This window comes from Carettochelys insculpta, chromosome 32, assembly GCF_033958435.1.
Source record: "Carettochelys insculpta isolate YL-2023 chromosome 32, ASM3395843v1, whole genome shotgun sequence".
Taxonomy (NCBI): domain Eukaryota; kingdom Metazoa; phylum Chordata; order Testudines; family Carettochelyidae; genus Carettochelys; species Carettochelys insculpta.
In genome coordinates, this window is record NC_134168.1 from 11,126,682 (window position 1) to 11,148,291 (window position 21,610).

Genomic DNA, 21,610 nt, shown 5'->3' on the forward strand with positions numbered 1-21,610 from the left:
TGAACTACTAGATTTTCTGCCAGTGTGTAACAATATTGCACCAAATGCCCCTGGAAATAGCACATATTTGTATATTTAGCTCATCAAATACATTTCTATATTCCTAGAATGAGAAACAGCACTCTTTGCTTGTCTGCCGACATCTCTGGCCTCATAGGATAAACACCAAATTTAAATCTATCCCTACTCAGCCTGTAATTAACTAAACGCCTTTGTTCCTAAATACCTGTATATATTATGTGCGTGTCTGTGTGTCGATCAGTGACTCCGTATGTCAACGTCTCTGTGAGTCCATTTGTACAAGAACTCCTCATATACCTTAAGAGCTAGGACCCCCAAATTACCGTAACTGAAACCAAGCTCAGGGTTTGGTCATGCCAGGAAAAAATAAGTGCCTGAAATCTGATGGTTTTCCAGAACATGGAAAGGGAGGGCCACAGAGAGGATGGACGACATACTTCAAACTCAGCACTCAGTGGATCTATCTCTCCATCTCTCCTTTGCTACCTCCCATCCCAGCGCACCACAGGGGGAGCCTTGTTGCCCCCTAATAACTAGCTCCCAGTTGCTGGGACAGGGCAATGACCCTGCCCCTCCCCCCCAGCTCTCCACAGGCTGGGCACAAGATACTCAGCTCCCCATCCTCCCAATTGAGGCTGCGGCCTGTCCCCATCCCACTCCCCTCTCCAGAGCTCCCAAAAGCAGGTGCTGGTGCCGTGGGCCCAAGCCCTTCCCCCAGTGGCCATGGCCCAGCCTGTCCTCCCTGCCCCCACCTGGAGTCCAGCCCTGGTCCCCAAGAGCACCTTGCAGCTGGGGCCAAGACTGCTCCCCCAGAGCTGGCCCTGTTGTGGGACTCCCCACTCCCACCCCCCATGGCAGCTCTGCTCCTACAGCTGTTGCTGGTCCCTCTCCTGAGGGACGTCGAGGCCTGGCAGGGTTGGGCACAGCCCCAGCGAGGGGAGGCAGAGGGCCACAGTGCAGAGCCCAGCCCCGGTCCCAGCCCCTGCTGTGTGTGTGTGGGGCGGGGGGGTGGCAGCCATGCAGCCAGGGCTGGGACCCAGCCTGAACGCCCAGGGAGGGTTGAGGAGGTCAGTCCTGATCCCCACCAGTGTGACCCTCCCACGTGCTGGGTGCAGTTCACTGTCCCAGGGAGCGGCACCGAGCCCCTTACACAGAGAACAAATGAGCCTCCTGTGCAGCCATAGCTGGGCGCCAGCTGGCTCTGAGCTCAGCCTGTGGAGGCTCCCGCACTGAGCTCCCGAGGGCCCAGGTGCGAGTTTCCTAGGGGCAGGTCCACTGCAACAGCTCTGGTGGGGGTGGCCTTGGCCCCAGCTGCAGGGAACTGCGGGGAGGGAGGGGGCAGCTCACAGCTCTGATGGGGGAGGGGAAGCTGGGAGAGTGGGGGGCAGCTCACAGCTCTGATGGGGGAGGGGAAGCTGGGAGAGTGGGGGGGCAGCTCACAGCTCTGATGGGGGAGGGGATGGTGGGAGAGTGGGGTGGACAGCTCACAGCTCTGATGGGGGAGGGGATGCTGGGAGAGTGGGGGGGCAGCTCACAGCTCTGATGGGGGAGGGGATGGTGGGAGAGTGGGGTGGACAGCTCACAGCTCTGATGGGGGAGGGGATGCTGGGAGAGTGGGGGGGCAGCTCACAGCTCTGATGGGGGAGGGGATGGTGGGAGAGTGGGGGGGGCAGCTCACAGCTCTGATGGGGGAGGGGAAGCTGGGAGAGTGGGGGGGACAGCTCACAGCTCTGATGGGGGAGGGGAAGCTGGGAGAGTGGGGGAGCAGCTCACAGCTCTGATGGGGGAGGGGAAGCTGGGAGAGTGGGGGGGCAGGTCACAGCCCTGATGGGGGAGGAGATGCTGGGAGAAGGGGGGGGGCACCTCACAGCCCTGTTGGGGGAGGGGATGCTGGGACATTCAGGGGTGACAGCTCACAGCTCTGATGGGGAGGGGATGGTGGGAGAGTGGGGGGGCACCTCCCAGCTCTGATGGGGGAGGGGAAGCTGGGACATTCGGGGGTGACAGCTCACAGCTCTGATGGGGGAGGGGAAGCTGGGACATTCGGGGGTGACAGCTCACAGCTCTGATGGGGGAGGGGAAGCTGGGACATTCGGGGGTGACAGCTCACAGCACTTCCCCAAGAGCTGGGGCTGGCCAGAATGACACCCCCTCCCCGCCAAGAGCTCCCCCTGCAGCAGGGCCAGGCCCAGAGCTGGAGCTCAGCCCTGACCCTAATGATCCCCCCGACCTGATGTGGGGGATGACCCCCATGGTCCCCTCCCCACAGCTCACCCTGGGGCCAGGCCCAGTGCTGTAGGCTGGCCCATGGCCCACCTGCCAGCTCTGGCAGGCACCAGCCCCCCATCCTGAGATGCAGCTGGACCCCTCACCCTAGGACTGGGTCTGGAGCTGTGGCCTGGTCCTGGTCCCCTTGGTGCCTCATTCCCACTCTCAGCTCACCCCAGAGCCTGGCCCAGCCATGGCCACCCCACCCTGAAGCTGTGGCCAGCTCCCCACCTGCACAGCTGGGGCTGGGGCTGGCCCCCCAGCTCACCTCAGGGCTGGGCCGAGAGCTCCCCCACCTCGGCCCCACAGCACCTTCCTCCCAGATCCCCGACGGGCAGGCAGCATCGTGGTCCAGCCCGGCCCCACACCCCAGAGCTAGGGCTGGGCCTGGCCTCCCCAGCTCACCTGCTGCTGGGCCCGGCACTGTGGACCAGCCCAAGCCCCCAAGGCCCATCCTTCTCCCCTCCCACTCTGAACCTGGGGCCACCCCCTTCCCCCGGCGCTGTGCCTGTGACTTCCAGCCCACCCCAGGGTCAGGTCCAGTTCAGCAGCCCAGGCCTGGCTCCCACAGACCCCTGCACTGGAGCTGGTGGGGCTGAGGTTGTCCTCCCAGCCTGGCTCATCCTGAGGCTGGGCCCGGAGCCATGGCCTCCCCAGAGCCCAGCCTCCTCCGGACTGTGAAGAGCACTTCCCCCAGGAGCTGAGGCCGGGGCTGCAGGAGCCAGCCTGTCCAGCCCTCCTCCCCAGAGCTGCTGGGGCAGGAGCCATGGATCCCGAGGAGAGGCCAGGACTGAGCAGCACAACCCCGACCCCTCAGGGACCAGCTCCACCTTCATCTCTGCAGCTGTCCCTGGTAACCCCCCGAGACCGACAGCCCCCTTCCCTGAGCCCCATGATGTGCCACCCGCATCTTCTGACCGAACCTCCCGCTACACACACCGAACCCTCTGCTCTGAGCCCTCCACCCCCTGCCCTCACTCCACTGCCAGCCACCCTTGCCTGACCTCACACCTGGTCTTCACCCCCACCTCCTACCATGACCACCCCGACACACACACACCGAACCCCGTGCCAACATTGCAAGCAAACAAGAATGAGGAACACAGAGCAACTCGATGGCTTACTCTCAGGCCTTTATTACGGCAAACTTCTTCTTTCCCTTGTCTTCCAAAACTGCAATCATTGACAGAAACCACCTACGTCTTCCAAACAAGGAAAATAAACCTTACCTGACTTACACGCGCAAGCAACACTGTGTAAACTTGCTAGGGTGAGGATAGATAGATAGATAGATAGATACGGTGTATGGGGATAGATAGGTAGATAGATAGATATGGTGTATGGAGATAGATGGCTAGATAGACAGATAGATGATAGATAGATAGATACGGTGTATGGGGCTAGATAGATAGATACAGTGTTTGGGGATAGACAGATAGATAGATAGATAGATACGGTGTATGGGGATAGATAGATAGATAGATAGAAAGATAGATATGGTGTATGGAGATAGATGGCTAGATAGACAGATAGATGATAGACAGATAGATACAGTGTATGGGGATAGATAGATAGATAGATAGATAGATAGATAGATAGATAGATAGATAGACGAACCCTTTGTCACTCATGGTAAGTATCAATAGATATGGAGCCAGAGAGCAAATCCAAGGGTGGTTATGTAATCTGGAAGGGGTAAGCCCAGAGGAGGAGGGGGGGATCTGGATGGGGGAGGGTTATGGTTTCTAGGGTGGAACAATGATTAGAGGGGGAGTAGGGGTGGGAGTGGAGGGGGGAGCCAGGGTAGGAGCAGGGGCTGGGCTGGGAGCGGAGGGGATGTCAGGAGGGGGGACTTCCACAGGCGGTGGAAGAGGAGTTGGGGTTAAGGGCAAGGTGCCCACGCACTCGGCGGTGGGCACCAACGGGGCGGGGGGATGGTGTTGGAGTCCTCACGTCCAAGAGGGGAAGGGAGGCATAAGGGGAACACTAGTTCTCCTGGGGCGTCCAGGGGCTGGCCGACCCCCCGCCGGGAGGTCATCCCCAACTGGGGGGGGGCACACCCTGCAACGTCCCAGAGCAGGGAGGGGTGGCAGTTAGAGGGGTGCTGGTGGGCGGGGAGAAGGGGAGCGAGGGGAGTGGGGAGTAGACGGATGGCCTGCAGGCCTCCAGTAGAAGGCCGTCTGTGTCCAGGGATGCTGGGGTGAGACCCAGGGCCTCGATCTCCTGCGAGAGTAGGGCAAGGCCGAGGCTCACCTCCTCCGGATGCTCTGCAGCAGCGAGCTGGGCAGAGGCCGGAGGGCTGTTGGAGGAGGGCAAGTGGACAACGGAGGCCGTCTCCACTTTTGGAGGCTCTGGCTCCAAGGCAGAAGGGGTGGTGTCCTTTATGGCCGCCGCAGCAGCCTCAATCACCCCCAACAGGTGGTCAGTGGCTGGAGGTTCGGCAGGTGGACTGGGGCTAATGGCCCTTTTAGGTGCTTTGCGGGGCACCTCCACCCTGTCCTCCGACGGGGTGGGGTGCCAGGAGCGCGCACTCCTTTTTTTTCTTTTTCCCCCCACCAGCACCCAGTCCTCCGAGGAGTGGGGCTGGGCGGCAGAGGAGGAAGGGCCGGGGGCTGAGGCAGCGAGGAGGGACGGAGGGAGGGAAAGAGGGGCCGGGACAGCAGGGAGAAGGGACGGCCCGCCCTGGGGTGGGCCCTGCCCAGGTCCTGCTGCCGGCCCTGCCTCCCTCTCCTCCGCGGGCCCGGCTCTTATGCCCGCTTGGGCGCCGGCGCCCGCTGCTTCCTGCCCAGCACCATGCGATCGGGTGCCCTCCGATGCCCGAGCGGTGATGGTTCCGTCCGGGGTGAGAGAAGGAGGGACGGTCCCAGGGCCTCTCGCAGTCGGGGCGCCGCCGGTCTCATGGCTGGCACCCCCCAGGTCAGAGGAGGTCCTGGGCTCCCCTTTGAGCCGGGCCAGGGGGCAATCCCTCCAGACATACCCCACCGCCCGGCGCACAAAGCACTGGGCCTCCCCCAGAGTATAAAAGACCCGGTACTGGGCCCCTTGATAGGGCACCAGTATAGCCCCCTCCTGGGCTACCCTGCCCGGTGCTGCCGCCGGCGGCAGTTGGACACGGGCCTGCCGGCGGAAGGAAAGCACATGCCGGAGGGTGGGGTCCTTGCAGCCTAGCGGGAGGGGGCTCAGGACCGACAGAGGCCAGCCCAGGGCGGTAAGAAAAGGCAGAAGGGCGGAGTTGGGGAGGAAGGGTGGGACAGAAGAGAAGACCACCCGCATGCCCAGGTCTTTGAGCGGCTCCAGGGGCACGTGAACGCCCCCGACCGCCAGGCCCCTCTCCACCGCCTCCTGGGCGGCGACCTCCGAAGCCAGGAAGATGACGATCTTCCTGAACATCCGGGAGGCCGCCACCACGGCCGCGGGCCCCACCACCCGTGCCAACGCCCACACGTAGGTTTCCACGTGGGGCGAGGCAGCCACTAGCAGGCGGTGGACCCCGTGCCTCCTGGTGAGCGCGGGGAAGGGGCTGCGACCATTGGGGGTGGAAGTCCTGGAGGAGGCGGAGGGAGCAGGGTGCCAGGCAGTGGCTGCCCCCTGGGAGTACAACCTGGGGGCCGAGGTGTCGGGGCCCCCAGGAGCGGTGGAGGGAGCAGGGGGGAGGGAAGAAGGGGAGGCTGCAGGAGGTGTTCGGGCAGCCGGGGTGAGAGTCCCCTGCCACGGGAGGTTTGGCCTTCCGGGCTGGGCTCTTGCCCTTTCTTTTTCCCCTGGCCCTTCCTACCCCTTCGGGGGGTTGGGTTCGGGGTGGGGTCGCTGGAGGGTGCCTCAGCCGGGGTGGCAGGAGCCCCAGAGCCTACGCCTGCACCCTCAGCCGACGAGATGGCGAGGACCCCGGCAGCCCTGGATGAGGGGGCTGCCATTTGAGAGGTGGGAGGAAGACCAGTGAAGGGGGGGAAGGGGGGTGTCACCGGGCGACCCCCCAGTGGGCACGTGGCCATGATGAGGGGTATCGGACGAAGGGGATTTATTGAGGGCGGGGACCTCTAGGAAAGAGCGGGGGAGGGGAGAAATGCAGGAGGGGGTGGGAGGAAATGTCTGCCCCTCCCCCACCCGCCAAGCTGAGGACCCGGCCAGGTGGGGGCGGGGCAGGAGGAGGGAGGGAGGAAAGGGAGGTGCAAGGGGGCCACAACTCCCAGCACAGGGTGGTAAGCGGCTCCTGCGACTGCGCTGGGATGTGTGGGGGGGGTACGATATGTGTAAGTGGGGGGGTGAGTGAGTGGAAGGGGAGGGGCTCTGGCACCTAACAGAAAAAAAACGGGGGGAAACGTGGGCACAAAAAGGGGGGGCCAAGATGGAAGGGTGGTGAAGCCAACCAAAGAGAGGGGGTTGGGGGAAGGGTGGGCCCACGCGTGCCTGAGGGTGGGCCCACAGCAGCCGCTGCAGAGCCCCACAGGTGCAGGAAGGAGGAGGGGGCAGGTGGTTTGGGGGGCCCAGATGGGGAGGGCCCCGGCGGCAGCTGGGTATGGGGGGGTGGTGGCTGCAGGGGTGGGGCAGGGACCACACCCTAACACCCCACCCCCAACTGTGCAGCCTCCCCTCTGGAGCCCCGGTAGGGAGGGGCCCCGCCCAAACTCACCCCCGCCAGCCACTCCACAGCAAGCTGTGGGGGAAGCCCAGCGGCTGCCCAAGAAAGCCCCTCACCTCCTCCGGAGCAGTGAGGATGCAGCAGCCAGTGGATGGAGAGGTGGGCCCGAGCAGAGGGCCAGCAGAGTCCCCCCCCAGAAGATGGAAGGGGGGTACCCCCTCCCTGCCAAGAGGCAGGGCAGCAGGAGTCCCCCCACACACCACCCACGCAGCAGGGCCAGAAGAAGCTAGCTGGGGGCGTGGGGTGGGGGGGAGACGTAAGCAGCCTGCCTAAGGCAGGGAAGAGAAGCTGGCCCAGAAAGGGGCCAAAAGACAGCCCCAGGGGGGCCTGAAGCAGCCAAAGGCTGCCCACCCCCAGCACCTCACCTCCCACCCGCGGGCTCCCCAGGTGGGATCCCCACGGCAGCCCTGCAGCCTGGAGGAGAGAGCGTTTCTGTTCCCTGTCTAGGCCCAGGCCCTCAGTGGTCAGAGGGGCCCTCTGCTCCCTGTAAAAGGCTGCCCATCGGGTAGCAGGGGAGGTTTGGAAGGCGCTACCGGAGGAGCACAGAGCAAGAGCAAGAGCAAGAGCAGAGCGAGAAGGTAGCACGGGGAAGCAGTGGGCGAAGTGGCCCAGGGTGAGGCTACCCCTTTGGGGCAGGGGTGAAGGCCCTGCCAGTTGCCTCTTGTCCTTGTAGGGACCCTGGGCTGGAGTCCAGGGTAGAGGGTGGGTCTGGACTCCCCCGACCCTTCCCCAGAGGGATCACTCTCCTGGAGCAGGCGCGGGCCTGCAAGGGGACTGCTGGTATTCTCCCCATTCGGGACGTGCCTATGATGAGGATGTCTCGCTCGGCGGAGACCCCTGCCTTTGGAAAGGCCTGGGCAAAAAGGGGGCCTCCGTGAGTCTCTGAGTCAGCATAGGACCGCCAGGAAGCGCAGGGACCCACAGGGGCTGACAAGGGACTTTGTCACTCTCTCTCTCTCTCTCTCTCTCTCTCTCTCTCTCTCTATATATATATATATATGTATGTATATATATATATATATGTATGTGCCAACAAACATATTCTGGTCAGTATCGATGCAGTTATAGATGTTTTAATGTTTCCATTGCTTTGCGAAAGTGTATGAAAGAACCGGATGTTTCACACGGAAGGACACCAGGCACCCTCCATGGACGTCCGTGTTTTTGTTTACCCAACTACTTGAAACAAAACATCCTCATCGATGGAAAAGTTCTCCCACCAGGAATGGGGTGAAGCACGGGAATGCGTTGCCCAGAGAGGTGGTGGAATCTCCACCCCTAGAGGTTTTTAAGTCACAGCTTGACAAAGCCCTGGCTGGGATGAATTAGTTCAGGCTGAGTTCGGGTTGATCCTGCCTTCAGCAGGGGGCTGGACTAGATGAACTGCTGAGGTCCCTTCCCACCCTTGGATTCAAGGATTCCAAGATTCGAGATGCCTTTTCACTGCATTTCACACACCCATAGACAGAACCATAAAATCCTTCGGAAGTCTGACTGCAGAGCTGAGGGTAGGTGCTGACAGTGTTTTTTGGATCAGCGTAGTGGCTGTTGAGAGAATCCTATTGGTGGCAGGAGCCTGGGACTTAGACGCCTCGGCTGCATCTGCGCGAGTAAGTTCTTTTGGATATATCCAGCCATTTTTCAACTGAACATGCAAAGTTTCTCCACACAAAATGCACTCTTGATCTGAAATGGAAAGAACATGGCTGTTCTTCTGGGAGCCGTCTTCTGCTCCCGGATCAAGGAGAATGCCTTCTCTTGAGAGATTCTGTCAAAACAAGAGTGTGTGTAGGTGCTCTGTGGCCCTTCTCTGGAAAGAGCAGTCCTCATGGCACCGGGTTTTTTTATCTCTGCCCATTCTTTCCAAAGAGCAGGGGCTGTGGGGATGCTCTCCAGCACAAGAGCAGACTGAGCTTTCCATGCACTTCTTTTGCCTGGCTGTGATCTCTCGAAAGAAGGTTGTTTTGGAAGAGCTCGTCCAGAAGAACTTCTTCCAAAGCATCTCTGCAGCGCAGACGTCGCCCGAAAGTGATGAGGAGCCAAAGTCCATGTCTGTAGCTCACCCCCAGCTGCTTTGGAACTTCTCACTTGGTTGCTGTCCTGATTCTTTAGGCAAATAAATCCCATTAACTCCCTGGCCCTGAGTGTTGGAAATAAAGGACCAAGGCTCTCAAACCACCGGACCAGCTCTGTGTGCGCTAATGGTATGTGTTGGAACTGTGCCTCTCGCCCTGGGGTCTCTTGGATTGGATACAGTGGAATCACCATGTGTAACAGTTCTGTGCTCTCCTTTTTATGGTGGTATTTGGTATCACACGGTGTGTTGAGAAGCTGGAGAATATTGAGTGCACACAACGGCCCAGATTCTCATCTCTGTTACACTGGTTTAAATGTGGCATATTTCCTCTTGCTCCAGTTGTGTCTCTCCTTTCAGCATCAGGCTCAGTATCTCAGGGATAAAAATAATCCTGGCTCAGACGCATGCCTGCTGCAACCCTAGGGAAAAGAGCAGAGTTACACCAGGGAACAGTTTGGACCATTGTATTGAAAACTAATTGCAACTTCTTAGCAATATTGCAGAAGACACGACACAATCAATGTTGCTGTTAATTAAAACCCCAAGGACCTATCCGCAAACCCCCCATCCTCAGGGGGATAGGTTAGTGAAAACACAGTTCAGAGGCCAATGAGGAATTCTTGTGTTGTGTTTACACATTGGCCATTTAAATCCTGTATTCTCCAGGGTTACAAAGCAGCTAGCTCAAGGAGCTTGGAACAGTCCTCTGGGCTTTTCATTGATCTGACTCCTGGTGCTTTGGCTGCTCTTTACATGCTGGTAAACGGTGATGACAAACTGGTCGCTTTTATTCCTGTCATTGTGCACTCAGGTCGAAACCATTGTGACATCTCCAGGCCTCCCTGGCAGGCCAAGGCAATATTTGTGTTGCTTCTTGCCACTGTTTGGAAATAACCTCCCACCTTTCCTTGGCATCTCAGTGTCTGCACTGAGGTTGGGAGTGTAGCAGTTTTAACAGGACCAGCGTGGTCCTCTGTGCGTATCGATGAGACCTCGGCCTCCCCTTCTCTGTCACACTGTGACTTCTGTATTCTTTTCTCCACTCTGCTTTCAATCTCTGTATTATGAACTGGCAAACTGGCCCAACGCTGCTCGGGTGCGTAAGTCCAGTCGAGTGTTTTTGATCCGGTTTTGGAAGACACCCAAGGTGTACGTCAATGGTGTATTTTTGGAAAATGAAGCCGAAAGGCGTTTGCAGTGAGTGGGGAGAGAAGTTGTTGGAGCAGCAGGGCTCCCCTGGGGATGGCTGGGGGGTCACTCACCCAGCTGGATGGAGGCAGCTCCATCTCCAGCTGACCACTGTGTTCCAGCTGTGAATGCCTGCAGGGCTCACTCTGCAGAATGGCTGGTCCCTGTGCTCACTGCCCAGCACTGAGTCTGATGTGTGTCACCTTCCTTTCAGGGCCAGTCCCCCCACACAGTCTGGGAAATCCTGGGATCTCAGCGCTTCCCCGTTCAGGCATGGCCAGTCCCTGACCTGTATTATGTCTGGGTCAGAGGAAGCTGCGTACCAACTTTTGTGCTTGTCGCTGTAACAGGTTAAGAGGAGCTCTTGAGCAAAGGAAGCTCAGACAGACAGAGGCTGCGTCTACACTGGCGAGTTCTGTCGGAAGGTGTTTTGAAAGAAGGGGGCTCTTTGGGAAGGGCCCATGGAAGGTCTACACACAAAAACATTCTTTCAAAATAAATTGAGAGAACGTGGTGCCCCTTGTGAAATGGCTCTTCCCTTCCTGTGTCAGGAAGAGATCCCCCTTTCGAAAGCTTCTTTCCAAAGAAAACGTGTGCAGATGCTGCGCAGGGCCCTTCTTTGGAGAGAACAGGCTTCATTTCCGATCCCTGGCCCATTCTTTCGAAAGAGTGGGGGGCTGGGTGGGCGCTCTCTTTCGAACGAGCGGATCGCTCTTTTGATCCACATTTTAGTCTGTGGACGCACTCTTTCGAAAGTGCTTTCAGAAGAGCTCTTCCAGATGAGTCTCTTTCGACAGAGATCTGTAGTGTAGACAGAGACATATAAATTCTCTAAAAGTCACACAGGCTGTTTCTAGACAGGCCACTTTCTCCGAAAAGTGGCATGGGTAGTATATGGCCCGAAATATGCTAATGAGGTGCATATGCAAATTCCCTGTGCCTCATTAGCATATGGTCACGTGATTTGGATTCCGGAAGACTGTTCTTCCGGACTCCAAAACGCCGTTTAGAAGTGCGGCCCCGGGGGAGATTCCGGAAGGAAGTCCTTCTTCTGGACGTCCCTTCTTCCTGAAAATTTTTGGGAAGAAGGGGCCTCTGGAAGAAGAACTTCCTTCCAGAAGCTCCCCCGGGGCCATGCTTCTAAATGGCATTTTGGAGTCTGGAAGAACGGTCTTCCGGACTCCAAATCACGTGAGCCTATGCTAATGAGGTGCGGGGAATTTGCATCCCCCCCTCATTAGCCTGTTTCGGGCCGTGTATTACCATGCCACTTTTGGAGAAAGTGGCCTGTGTAGAAACGGCCATACAGATTTATATTTTCCCCCCGCTCTTTGAAAAGATGTGAGTCCCTGTGTTTGTTTAGTTTGGGCTTCAATTTTCAAAAGAACCTAGGTAATGTAGATATTCTTGGCAGTCACTTGGCAATGAGTAGGACGTCTTCATGTCAGCTTCCTATTTGTGAGTCCATTGATGGTTCATCAGCCCAGTTCTGGAGCTGCAGATCTTATTACAGAAGGGGCAGGTGTTAGTAGCTGTTGGAGGGATGTGGGGCAATTTTTAGACACTCTTTTCTTCTTCTCTGCCACTCCTCATCCTCACTGCGGTGGCACCTCTCAAATACCGCCACACCCCCCATAGATTGTCTTTCGCCACTGGAGACAGTCCTGGACAAGGTTCTTCCATGTGTCAACACCGATGCTGCACTCTTTCATATGTGCCTTCAGCTGGCCTTATATCACTTCTGCTGGTTCCCGATGCTCCTCTGTTCTTCCTCCAGCTTCGAGAACAGAATGTGTTCTGGGAGGTGCTGGGCAGACCTCCAAACCATGAACCATCATTATATTATTCTATCATTTAATAACTGAATTTATCTTCTAGGAGTTTGCAGGATTGGGGCTTGAGACTGATAGTCTTCAAGTCAATTCAGAGAGGGAAGCACTAAGAAGTAATGAGCGAGCCGTGGCAGAAAAGTCCCAGAATCGTAAGAGACCTTAGGAGGTCATCAAGTCCAGCCACCTGCCCACAGCAGGACCAACCCCAACTAAATTATCTCAGCCTGGACTTTGTCAAGCCGGGACTTAGAAACCTCTGGGGTGGAGATTCCATCTCCTCTCTAGGTAACACATTTCAGTGCTTCACCATCCATTGTTCCTTGTTCCGACATCAGTTGCTTATGAGAACAGCATCTCTCCATCCAATGTTGGGCTCCCTTTCAGGAATTTGAAGGCTGATCTCAAATCGTCCCTCACTCTTCTCTTCTGCAAACTAAATAAGCCCAGATTCCTCAGCCTCTCCTTGTACGTCATGTGCTCCAGCCCCTTAATCATTTTTCACTGCCCTCCACTGAACCATCTCTGATGCATCTATATCCTTTCTTTACTGGGGGCGACCCAGAACTGGACTCAATACTCCAGATTTGGTCTCTCCAGTGCTGAATAAAGAGGAATAAAAACTTCTCTAGATCTGCTGGAAATGGTCCTCTTAATGCACCCCAGTGTGCCATTAGCCTTCTTGGCTACAAGGACACACTGTTGACTCATATCCAGCTTCTCATACACAGTAAAACCCACATCCTTTTCTGCTGCACTGCTTCTTAGCCAGTCAGTCCCCAGCCTGTAACAATGGTTGGGATTCTTCCATCCCAAGTGCAGGACTCTGCACTTGTCCTTGTTGAACCTCATCAAATTTATTTGGCCCAATCCTCCAATTTGTCTAGGTCACTCTGGACCCTACCCTACCCTAATGGATCTACCCGATCTACATCTGCCAGAATAACAGAAAAATCAAACTCATGTCAATTGTAATGTTAGGAGAAAGAAATAAATGCTGCCAGGATAAAAAAGTCTTGGATAAAGTTTCCAGGTGACTGAAATGCCCAGTGCATCCAAGAAGTCCCCCAGTCTCCACTTGACAAAGTTTTCAATCTCCCTGTTCTTACTGGCAGTCACTTTGAAATACACCTCGGGGATTTGTGTATGAAACTGCCCTTTGGTGTCAAAGGGAGTTGGGTACCTCTCTTTTCCATGCTCCTGAAAATCCAGACTTTGACTCCTGATGGCCTAACTTGGACCCACCCTCCTGGTCTTTGCTGAACGAACGAGGGGCTCCTGCTCCCACAGTGTGCCGGAACGTGCCGTGGACGTGGGGTGGGAAAGTTGGAGGTGGATGGCTGTATTGTAAAGCAGCAATGCAGTCTTCCACTGTTTATTTCGAGAGCGGGCAGAGGAGACACAGGTCCTTGCCCTTATACACATGCAGGAAATGTCTCTGGCCTTTGCCCCCTTTGGGACCAGGAACAAAACACTTAATGGTCACTGACTGAGTCTTTGCCTTAACTCCAAAGGACTTTGGCTCGTGATTACAAACTGCAAAATGCTGGAGCCTCTGAGCTGCAGATATAGAATGGTCTGGCCTGTAGCTGGTGCCTACTAAAAGGATGAGAACCACAGATTGAACCCGTCTCGTCTGGCATCCTTGGGGCCTGACCAGTACCAAACCAGAGAATTTGCTGAATCATGAGGGGTCAATATTGTCTGGCAGCTGTACCGACCCTTCCACAGTTGCGGGGCTCTTAGAAGACATGTGGGGGTAAATTACAGCTGAAGAACAGCACAGAACACTGAGAGCCAGAACTGGGAGTGGGAAACAAACTTCATGGGAGCACAGGAAACTCAGCCACACCCATGAGGAGTGGACATTCTGCTAACAAAAGTCCTGCTGCACTACAGCTGTAGTGGACCAGAGTGTGCCGGATTAGAGGGCTCGACCTGTAACGTCTCAGGACAGTCTTTTTTGGATGGGAAGTTGGATCTTAGGCAGGTATTGATCAGATGATGTGCAAAGACCGGTCCCTCTGATACCGTTCTCCCTTCGGTTCTATTACCACCAGCATCATGGTACTTACTTGCACAGAAGGTAACCTCCCAAGAGCCATCTTTTCATACCTCTCATTTAAAAGCTCGAGGGACGATGAACATCTTTTCAAATTAATCACAGAATCATAGGATTGGAAGAGACCTCAGGAGGTCATCTAGTCCAACCCCCTGCTCAAAGCAGGACCACCCCGGCTAAATCATCCCAGCCAGGGTTTTGTCAAGCCGGGACTAAAAACCTCCAGGGAAGACGACTCCACCACTTCTGTAGGTAATGCATTCCAGTCTTACACCTTGTTGCTCTGGGACTGTGATCTACCTCTGATCTCTTTAATCAGAATAGATGCTTTTCAAGTGCCAAAAGCCATAAAAGCACCTGCCAAACCTGTATTATTGTGAAACAGTCGCACGCCGTGAAATTATTTAATCATTCCAGTACAGGGACGAGCAAGTAAGTCTGTGGCTGTCGTGAGTGTAAAATAACCATATCCCTCGTTGTACCACTACCCGCACTACTCGAGCCAACACTGGCTTCAGCGAACGCCAGGGGGTCTGGACTGTGTGAGTATAACTCGGCTGTTGGCTGGTTTCGTCCGTGTAACTGCTGTACAATTTGTTGTTAGTCTTATTTGTGGGAAATGAACAAAGAGAAGGGACGGTGCTCGAGTCACCCCTGGGGTTAGCCAGTTGGCGGGCAGGGCTCTTGACCTGGTGGTTTCCAGCGCACGGGAGGGGTTAGAGAGCAGGCACAGTTCTACAGCACGGTGACCACAGGGGGGTGGCTGGAGCAGGAAGCGGTGGCCACCTGGGGCCAGGATGCTCCATGTTGTTGGACACCAGAGTAGGGAAGTGGCCCACCTACCTCAGATCACAGCTGCAGTGCCAGATGGGGCAGCCCTGATGTCCACTGGCCCTGCCCCGGGCTGGGAAGCACAACTGTGCGTCCCACCCACCCAGAGAACAGGCTGAGTCTCAGAACCGCTGGTTGCCCACCAAAGAGGACAGACCAGCACCAGGAATGGGAGAACCCCACTGAGAGGACAGGCTGGGGCCATGAAACATGGCCCAGCCCCCCTGGACAAGAGAGAGGGGGGCCATGAACAGTGCCCCATCCCCTTTCCCAGAGGAGATGGGAACCATAGCCTGACCTCCTCAAGGAGACACTGGGGCTGGCAGTGAGCCACCTTCAATGCCATCATTACAAGTCATCCTGGTCAGCCCTCTTAGACCTCCCAACCCCTACGCTAAGCCCCCCGCCCTGATTCTTCCCTCATTCCTTCCTTATGCCCTACAGTATACCCAATCCCCTCCCCTGAACCTCCATCCCCTCCTGCGTTCCCCAGCATATACCCAACCCCCTGCTCTAGGCCGCTCACCCCACGCCCTCATTCCCCCACCCTCCAACCCTGCCCTGAGCCCCTCAAGCATCCCAGGTCCTGCCCTCACTCCTGCATTCTCAGCCCCATTCCAGAGGCCCCAACAACCCTTTCTCTGAGATACCCAATGTCTGCCTTGACTCCTGTACACCACACACCCCTGCCCTGAGCCCCCCCCCAAGCACCTGCCCCATACAACCATGTAACTACATCATGTACATTTTCCTTTTAATTTTAAAGAAAAAATCACTACATTTACGGAGCTGAGCAGTATCAAGCTATCAAGTATATAATTATCTAGTATATAGATAATTTTATAATTATCTAGTATCTAACTATCTCGTACATAGATAATTTCATGTTGCTTGGCCCCTGCAAAGATACGTGAACAGACAGGAAATCTCATATGGCTGAACGCTGAGACATGTAACCCTAACTGGAAGGGTAGGTCTACACAGAGAAGTTATTTCAAAGCACCGGCTGTTATTTCAGAATAGCTGTCCTAGCAACTGCAGAAAGCAACTGCGATGTTGAAATTTCAAAATAGCGGTTGGCTTATTTCAAAATTGGCAAACCTCAGCCCATGAGGAATAGCGCCTTTTTGGAAATAGCGATAGAGGTGCTGTTAAGACAGGGAAAGGAGCCTGTTTGGAAATAAGCTATCGGGTATCCTATGGCTGTATTTCAAAACAGGCTGTGACGCTGGGTCTGCACTGCAGCGTTCTGTTGACAGAAGTCACTGTGGACAGATATTTTCCAACAGAACCTCTGTCCCCAGATCATGTCCACACCTACTGGAGGCTCCCCCGTCAACACCCTCTGTAGATAGACTGACCTCTCTCGACAGAACAGCTCACAAGAAGCTCTGCAGACAGGGCTGCCTGGTGAACCAGCATCCTCTCTGTTGAGGGAGGGGTCCCGGAGCGTTCATGCTATTTTTGTGCTGTTAGTGTCTGTGGACAGAGACGCTCTGCCTCGAATAGTCACCATAGAAGTTGGCCAGGAAAACGGCCGCGTTCTGCGGGCAGATCCTCGACAGAGTGCATCTGCAGCGTGGACACTCCCCAGCTCTGTTGGCAGAAGGCGTCTTCTCTTCACAGAACTCCGGAGCACGGACCCAGCGTACGTGTGTCGTTGCTGTATTTCGAAATAGCTACATGCGAGTTGGAAATGCATTTTGTGTGCAGGCAGCTCAATTTCGGAAAAAGCTGTTCCACAATAGCTCTTCCACAAGAGCTCATTTCGAAACCAGGCTGCTGTGCAGACACACCCTCGTGTAGTCTCCTGGGGCAGGGCTGTTCTGCTCACTGTGCTTGCGTGCTTAGAATTGTTGGGGTGTTCGGAATGAACCCCGGCAGTGCTCGGCCGGATGCAGAGGATGACTTTCACAGTCAATGTTGAGTGCAGTCACCGCACACATCAACTCACATGTCCTTGCTTTGCACGTGTGTGACTGTAGTAATAACAATGGGGGGAAATCTACACTGACATAAACAAAGGAATATGGCGACCCTTTGTGTGAGCAATGGTAAACAAAACGGCTCTTGGGTCTCACATTCAACCATGAGGAGCAGCAAGTTGCCCGTCATTGCGCTAAAATGTATCCTTGAAACTTCTAAGACTATTACTGAAAGCAATGACTTTCAGAAGGGCTTTTCTCAGAGATTCTTTGACATCCTTGTTTCTCAGGCAGTAGATGACAGGGTTGAGCATGGGAGTCAGGATGGTGTAGAAGACAGAGAAGATTTTGTGTAGGACCTTGGGCGTGTTGGCTGTTGGAACGACATAGACAGTAATCACGGTCACATAGAAAACTGTCAGTACAATGAGGTGAGAGGAGCAGGTGGAAAAAGCCTTTTTCCTGCCAGTGGTGGACGGGATTCTCAGGATGGTGGTGATGATACAAACGTAGGATGTCAGGGTCGGAAGAGAAGACACAAATGTGCTGGTGGCTGCACTAACAAATGTCACCAATTCCAGAGTCTGGGTATCACCGCAGGACAGTTTTATCAGGGGTGTAAAATCACAGAAAAAATGGTCAATTTCTTTGGAATCACAGAACGTTAACTGGAACAAGGAAATATTGACTACGCTGCAGAGCAGAAAGCTGCATATCCAGCACCCTGCCACAAGCTGGCAGCAAACCCGGCCATTCATCAGAGCAGCGTAACGGAGTGGGTGGCATATCGCTAAATACCGATCATAGGACATTGCGGAGAGCAGCAGAGATTCTGCAGTTATGAGGATACCAAAGAAATATAATTGTACAATACATCCCTTAATAGAGATGGCTCGGTCCCCAGTCAGGAGACTGGCCAGCAGCCTGGGCAGGTAGGTGGAGGAGTAACAGATCTCCAGGAAGGACAAGTTACCCAGTAAGTAGTACATGGGGGTGTGAAGGTGCTGATCAGCCGCAACTAGCCCAACAATGAGGCTGTTCCCAGTCATGGTCACAATGTAGATCATGAGAAAAAGCAGGAAAAGAGGGGGCTGTGGTTCTGGGCCATTCCCGAAGCCTAAGAGGATGAATTCCATGATGAGCGTTTGGTTTCTTCCTTCCGCTTTCTCCATCCTACGTATCAAGAAAAGGGAAACAGATCAGGTTGTGCTGTGTTACATGGATAGGTGCATTGACAGACAAAGGTAATCTCATACCCCTGCATCTCTCCACTGGCGACTCGTATAATTCAGTGTGTGAGCTTATACTCTAGCTGAGCACAGCTCACAGAACTCTAATGAATGACCTAACTCCCTAAAGCTAGGATTTTGACGTGTCATTATTATATCAGTATCGTATCAACAAATCCAGGAGACATGAGACAGTCTATAGGTTAAAAATGAGAGATACTTAGAGGTTAACCACAGGTAGGTCTGCCCTGGAGCTGGGATTGCTACTTCCCCACTAGGGCAGACATATGCACACTAACTTTGACGAAGACAGTCAGATGAAACTAGCAGTGAGAACACAAAGGTAGAGGCAGTGGCTGGGAATAGGCACCTGTCCATGTCGCGAGGATCTCAGGTGAAATTCAGACAGTCTGTGCTGATGAGGCTACATTGCTGCTTTTAGCACGAGAGCTCGATCAAACCAGCGTCTGTTGCTCTACCAGAGCAGGGAATTCCACTGCCCTCATGCACTGCAGATGTAATCCATGAGACAGACACTGAAACCCCAAAGAATCAGTGGTTGCTGTGAAGTTCTAGCCACCCGTTCTTGAGCACAGCAGATTCAAAGAAAAAAATGGCACCATTTGATAGGTGTAGCTGAGAGGTGAAAGAAGTGCAGAAAACTGTGGGCTGCTACCTGTTCTTGATAGCACCTGGGTAAACTGCACCAGCTTCACATGAATTCACAAAATGAAGAGAGTGAAATAGGAGAGCTATTTTTATCCAGGAGGAAGAATGCACTGGAAGAAAAATGAAAAGAGCTGAAGGGAAAAGGAAGAAATATATAGAATGAGATAACACAAAGTGCAAGTGAAAGAAAGGATTTAGTTCGACAGCTGTTAAGAACAATAAAACATGGATGATAGAAAGAGATGTAACGGATTCTTGCTGTTTAAGCAAAGCCACTGGAGCCAATCAATATGATACCCTTTCCTTTCTTTTCCCAAACACTTTTCTTAACATATCCTAAGTCCTGAGGACTTCAGTCATGGACACATGATGAACCCATACCAAATAAGTCCTCACTTTGAGTGGTAATGAAAATTTAACATACACCAACATGAATGAAAAATAGAAAAATGGAAAATCCAGGAGAAAACACACGCACACACACACACACACACACACACACACACACACACAGAGAAAAGAGACAACTTTTTGTTTCAAAATGTATATGAAATAAGAGATGCAGGTGGAAAATAAAACACGCAAACAAGGAGAAAATAAAGGAGACAAACTCTGGCGGGGGGGTTAGATATTAGCTGGGAGAGATCAGGATGATGTGTCTACACTCTGGTTGCCAGAAGCTGGGAGCAGCAATCGTTCTGTTTGTTGCCTTTGAAGTCCATGGAATTGGCTACTGTTGGAAGCAGGATATTGGGCTAGATGGACCTTTGGTATTTGCCAATATGGCTGTTCTGATGTTCTAAAGGTGAGAGCCATTGACAGATCTTTCATACCCATGTTTTGCAATAAGCCATCTGTGATGGACTCTTACAGAAACACAAAGTCGTAGGGCTGGAAGGGACTCGGAAGGGATTCAGTTGAGACCCTGCTGTATCAACTCCCTCTAAATCATCCCAACAGCATTTTGTCAAGCCAGGACTTAAAAACCTTCAGGGGTGGAGATTCTACCACCTCTCTAGGCAACGCATTCCAGTGCTTCACCTCCCTCCTAGCGAAATAGTTTTCCTAATATCCACCTTACACCTCCCCCTCTGTAACTTGAGACCATTGCTCCTTGTTCTGCCATTCAACACTACTGAGAACAGCCTCTCTCCATCCTCTTTCGAGCCCCACTTCAGGAAGTTGAAGGCTGCTATCAAACCGCCCCTCACTCTTCTCTTCTGCAAACTAAATAACTCCAAATCCCTCAGCCTTGCCTAGTAGGTCATTTGCTCCAGCCCTCATCATTTTCTTTGCCATCTGCTGACCCTCTCTAATTCATCCACATCCTTTCTATACTGGGGGGCCCAGAACTGGACAAAATACTCCAAATGTGCTCTCACCAGTGCCAAATAAAAGGCCAATAATAACTTCTCTAAATCTTCTGGAAATGCTCCCCTAATGCACCTCAATATGCCATTAGCCTTCTTGGCTACAAGGGCACAGTGTTTACTTGTGTCCAGCTTCTCATCCACTGTAACCCCCAGGTCCTTTTTACCTGCACTGCAGTCAGTCCCCAGCCTGTAACAATGCTGGGACTCTTCCATAACAGGTGCAGAACGCTGCACTTGTTCGTGTTGAACCTCATCAGATTTCTTTTGGTCCAATCCTCCAATTAGTCCAGGTCACTGTGGACACCACCCCTTTTCTCCCATGTATCTCCCACGTCTGTCTAACCCGAGCTTAGAGTCATCTGTGGATTTGCTGATGGTTTTTACCTACCTACCTATCTCATAGAGCTGGAAGAGACCTTCAGAGGTCATCAGGTCCTGTCCCCTGCATTCACAGCAGGACCTATCACCAGCCCCTGACTTTTTTTATGTTAATAGCTATTTGCCCCAGATCCCTAAATAGCCCCCTCAAGGACTGAGCTCACCAATCTGGGTTCAGCAAGGCAATGCTCAAACCACTGAGCTGTCCCTCCCCAAGAAAGTGGGGTTCCACTGAGCCCTCTCTCCCTCCGGTCTGGGCTTAGTCTCCCACCGTGCTGCCGTGGCACTTTTGGCCCTATGCTTCCTACTGCATACACTCAGACAGGGACACACCCAGCCACTGCCTGAACCAGGAACACATCGTCTACACTCTAGACCACCACCAGGTCCCACTTTCGAACTTTGAGCTGCAACGTTCCACCCTTGTGCAAACACAAACTAGGGAGCCATTGGGGCCCGGTTCCCCTCTCCCTCAACGTGGAGAGGAGTGTGCACCCTTGTGCTTAACAAGCTGTGACTTTTCTCTCGATGCTTCACTTCTGGGCACACTCATTTCTGCTCAGCTACGAACACGGTTACAAACGGCAAAGGGTTTTACGTGACAATAAGGCTTAGCAAAGTGGTGAAAAACAGCAAGAAGTCCTGTGGCACCTTAGAGACTAGCAGATATTTTGGAGCAGAAGCTGTCATGGGCAAAGCCAGCCAGCACTTCGCCAGATGCATGAGCTGTGGGGTTTCAGAGGAGGGTTTAAAGAGGGAATCTCAGACAAGAGGAGGGCCAGAGCTGACAAGGTCTGTTCAGTCAGGGAGGATGTGAAGAGATTGAAGGAACAGATTGACAGAGCCAGATGTGTACCCAGAAGCCACCTGCTAAAAGACAGGCCCAATAAGGAAAACAAGAGAACACCACTGGGCATCACACACAGTCCCCAGCTAAAGCCTCTCCAGCGCATCATCAGGGATCCACAACCGTCATGGACAACGATCCTTCTCTCTCACAGAGCTTGGGAAGCAGGTCTGTCCTCACCTACAGACAGCTGCCAACCTGAAACAAATTCTCACCAGCAACTATAGACCACAACACAGGAACTCTAAACCTGGCACCGATCCCTGCTACAAACCTC

The 21,610-nt window shown here is 54.0% G+C and overlaps 1 protein-coding gene across 1 annotated transcript; it reads right to left on the minus strand.

The window, feature by feature from the left end:
* Positions 1–17,031: 17,031 nt before the first annotated feature.
* On the minus strand, positions 17,032–18,012 carry LOC142004459 (olfactory receptor 5B21-like). Its single transcript, XM_074982104.1, has one exon. It carries the CDS (start codon positions 18,007–18,009, stop codon positions 17,032–17,034), a length of 978 nt encoding a protein of 325 aa, XP_074838205.1. The 5' UTR covers positions 18,010–18,012.
* Positions 18,013–21,610: the final 3,598 nt, after the last annotated feature.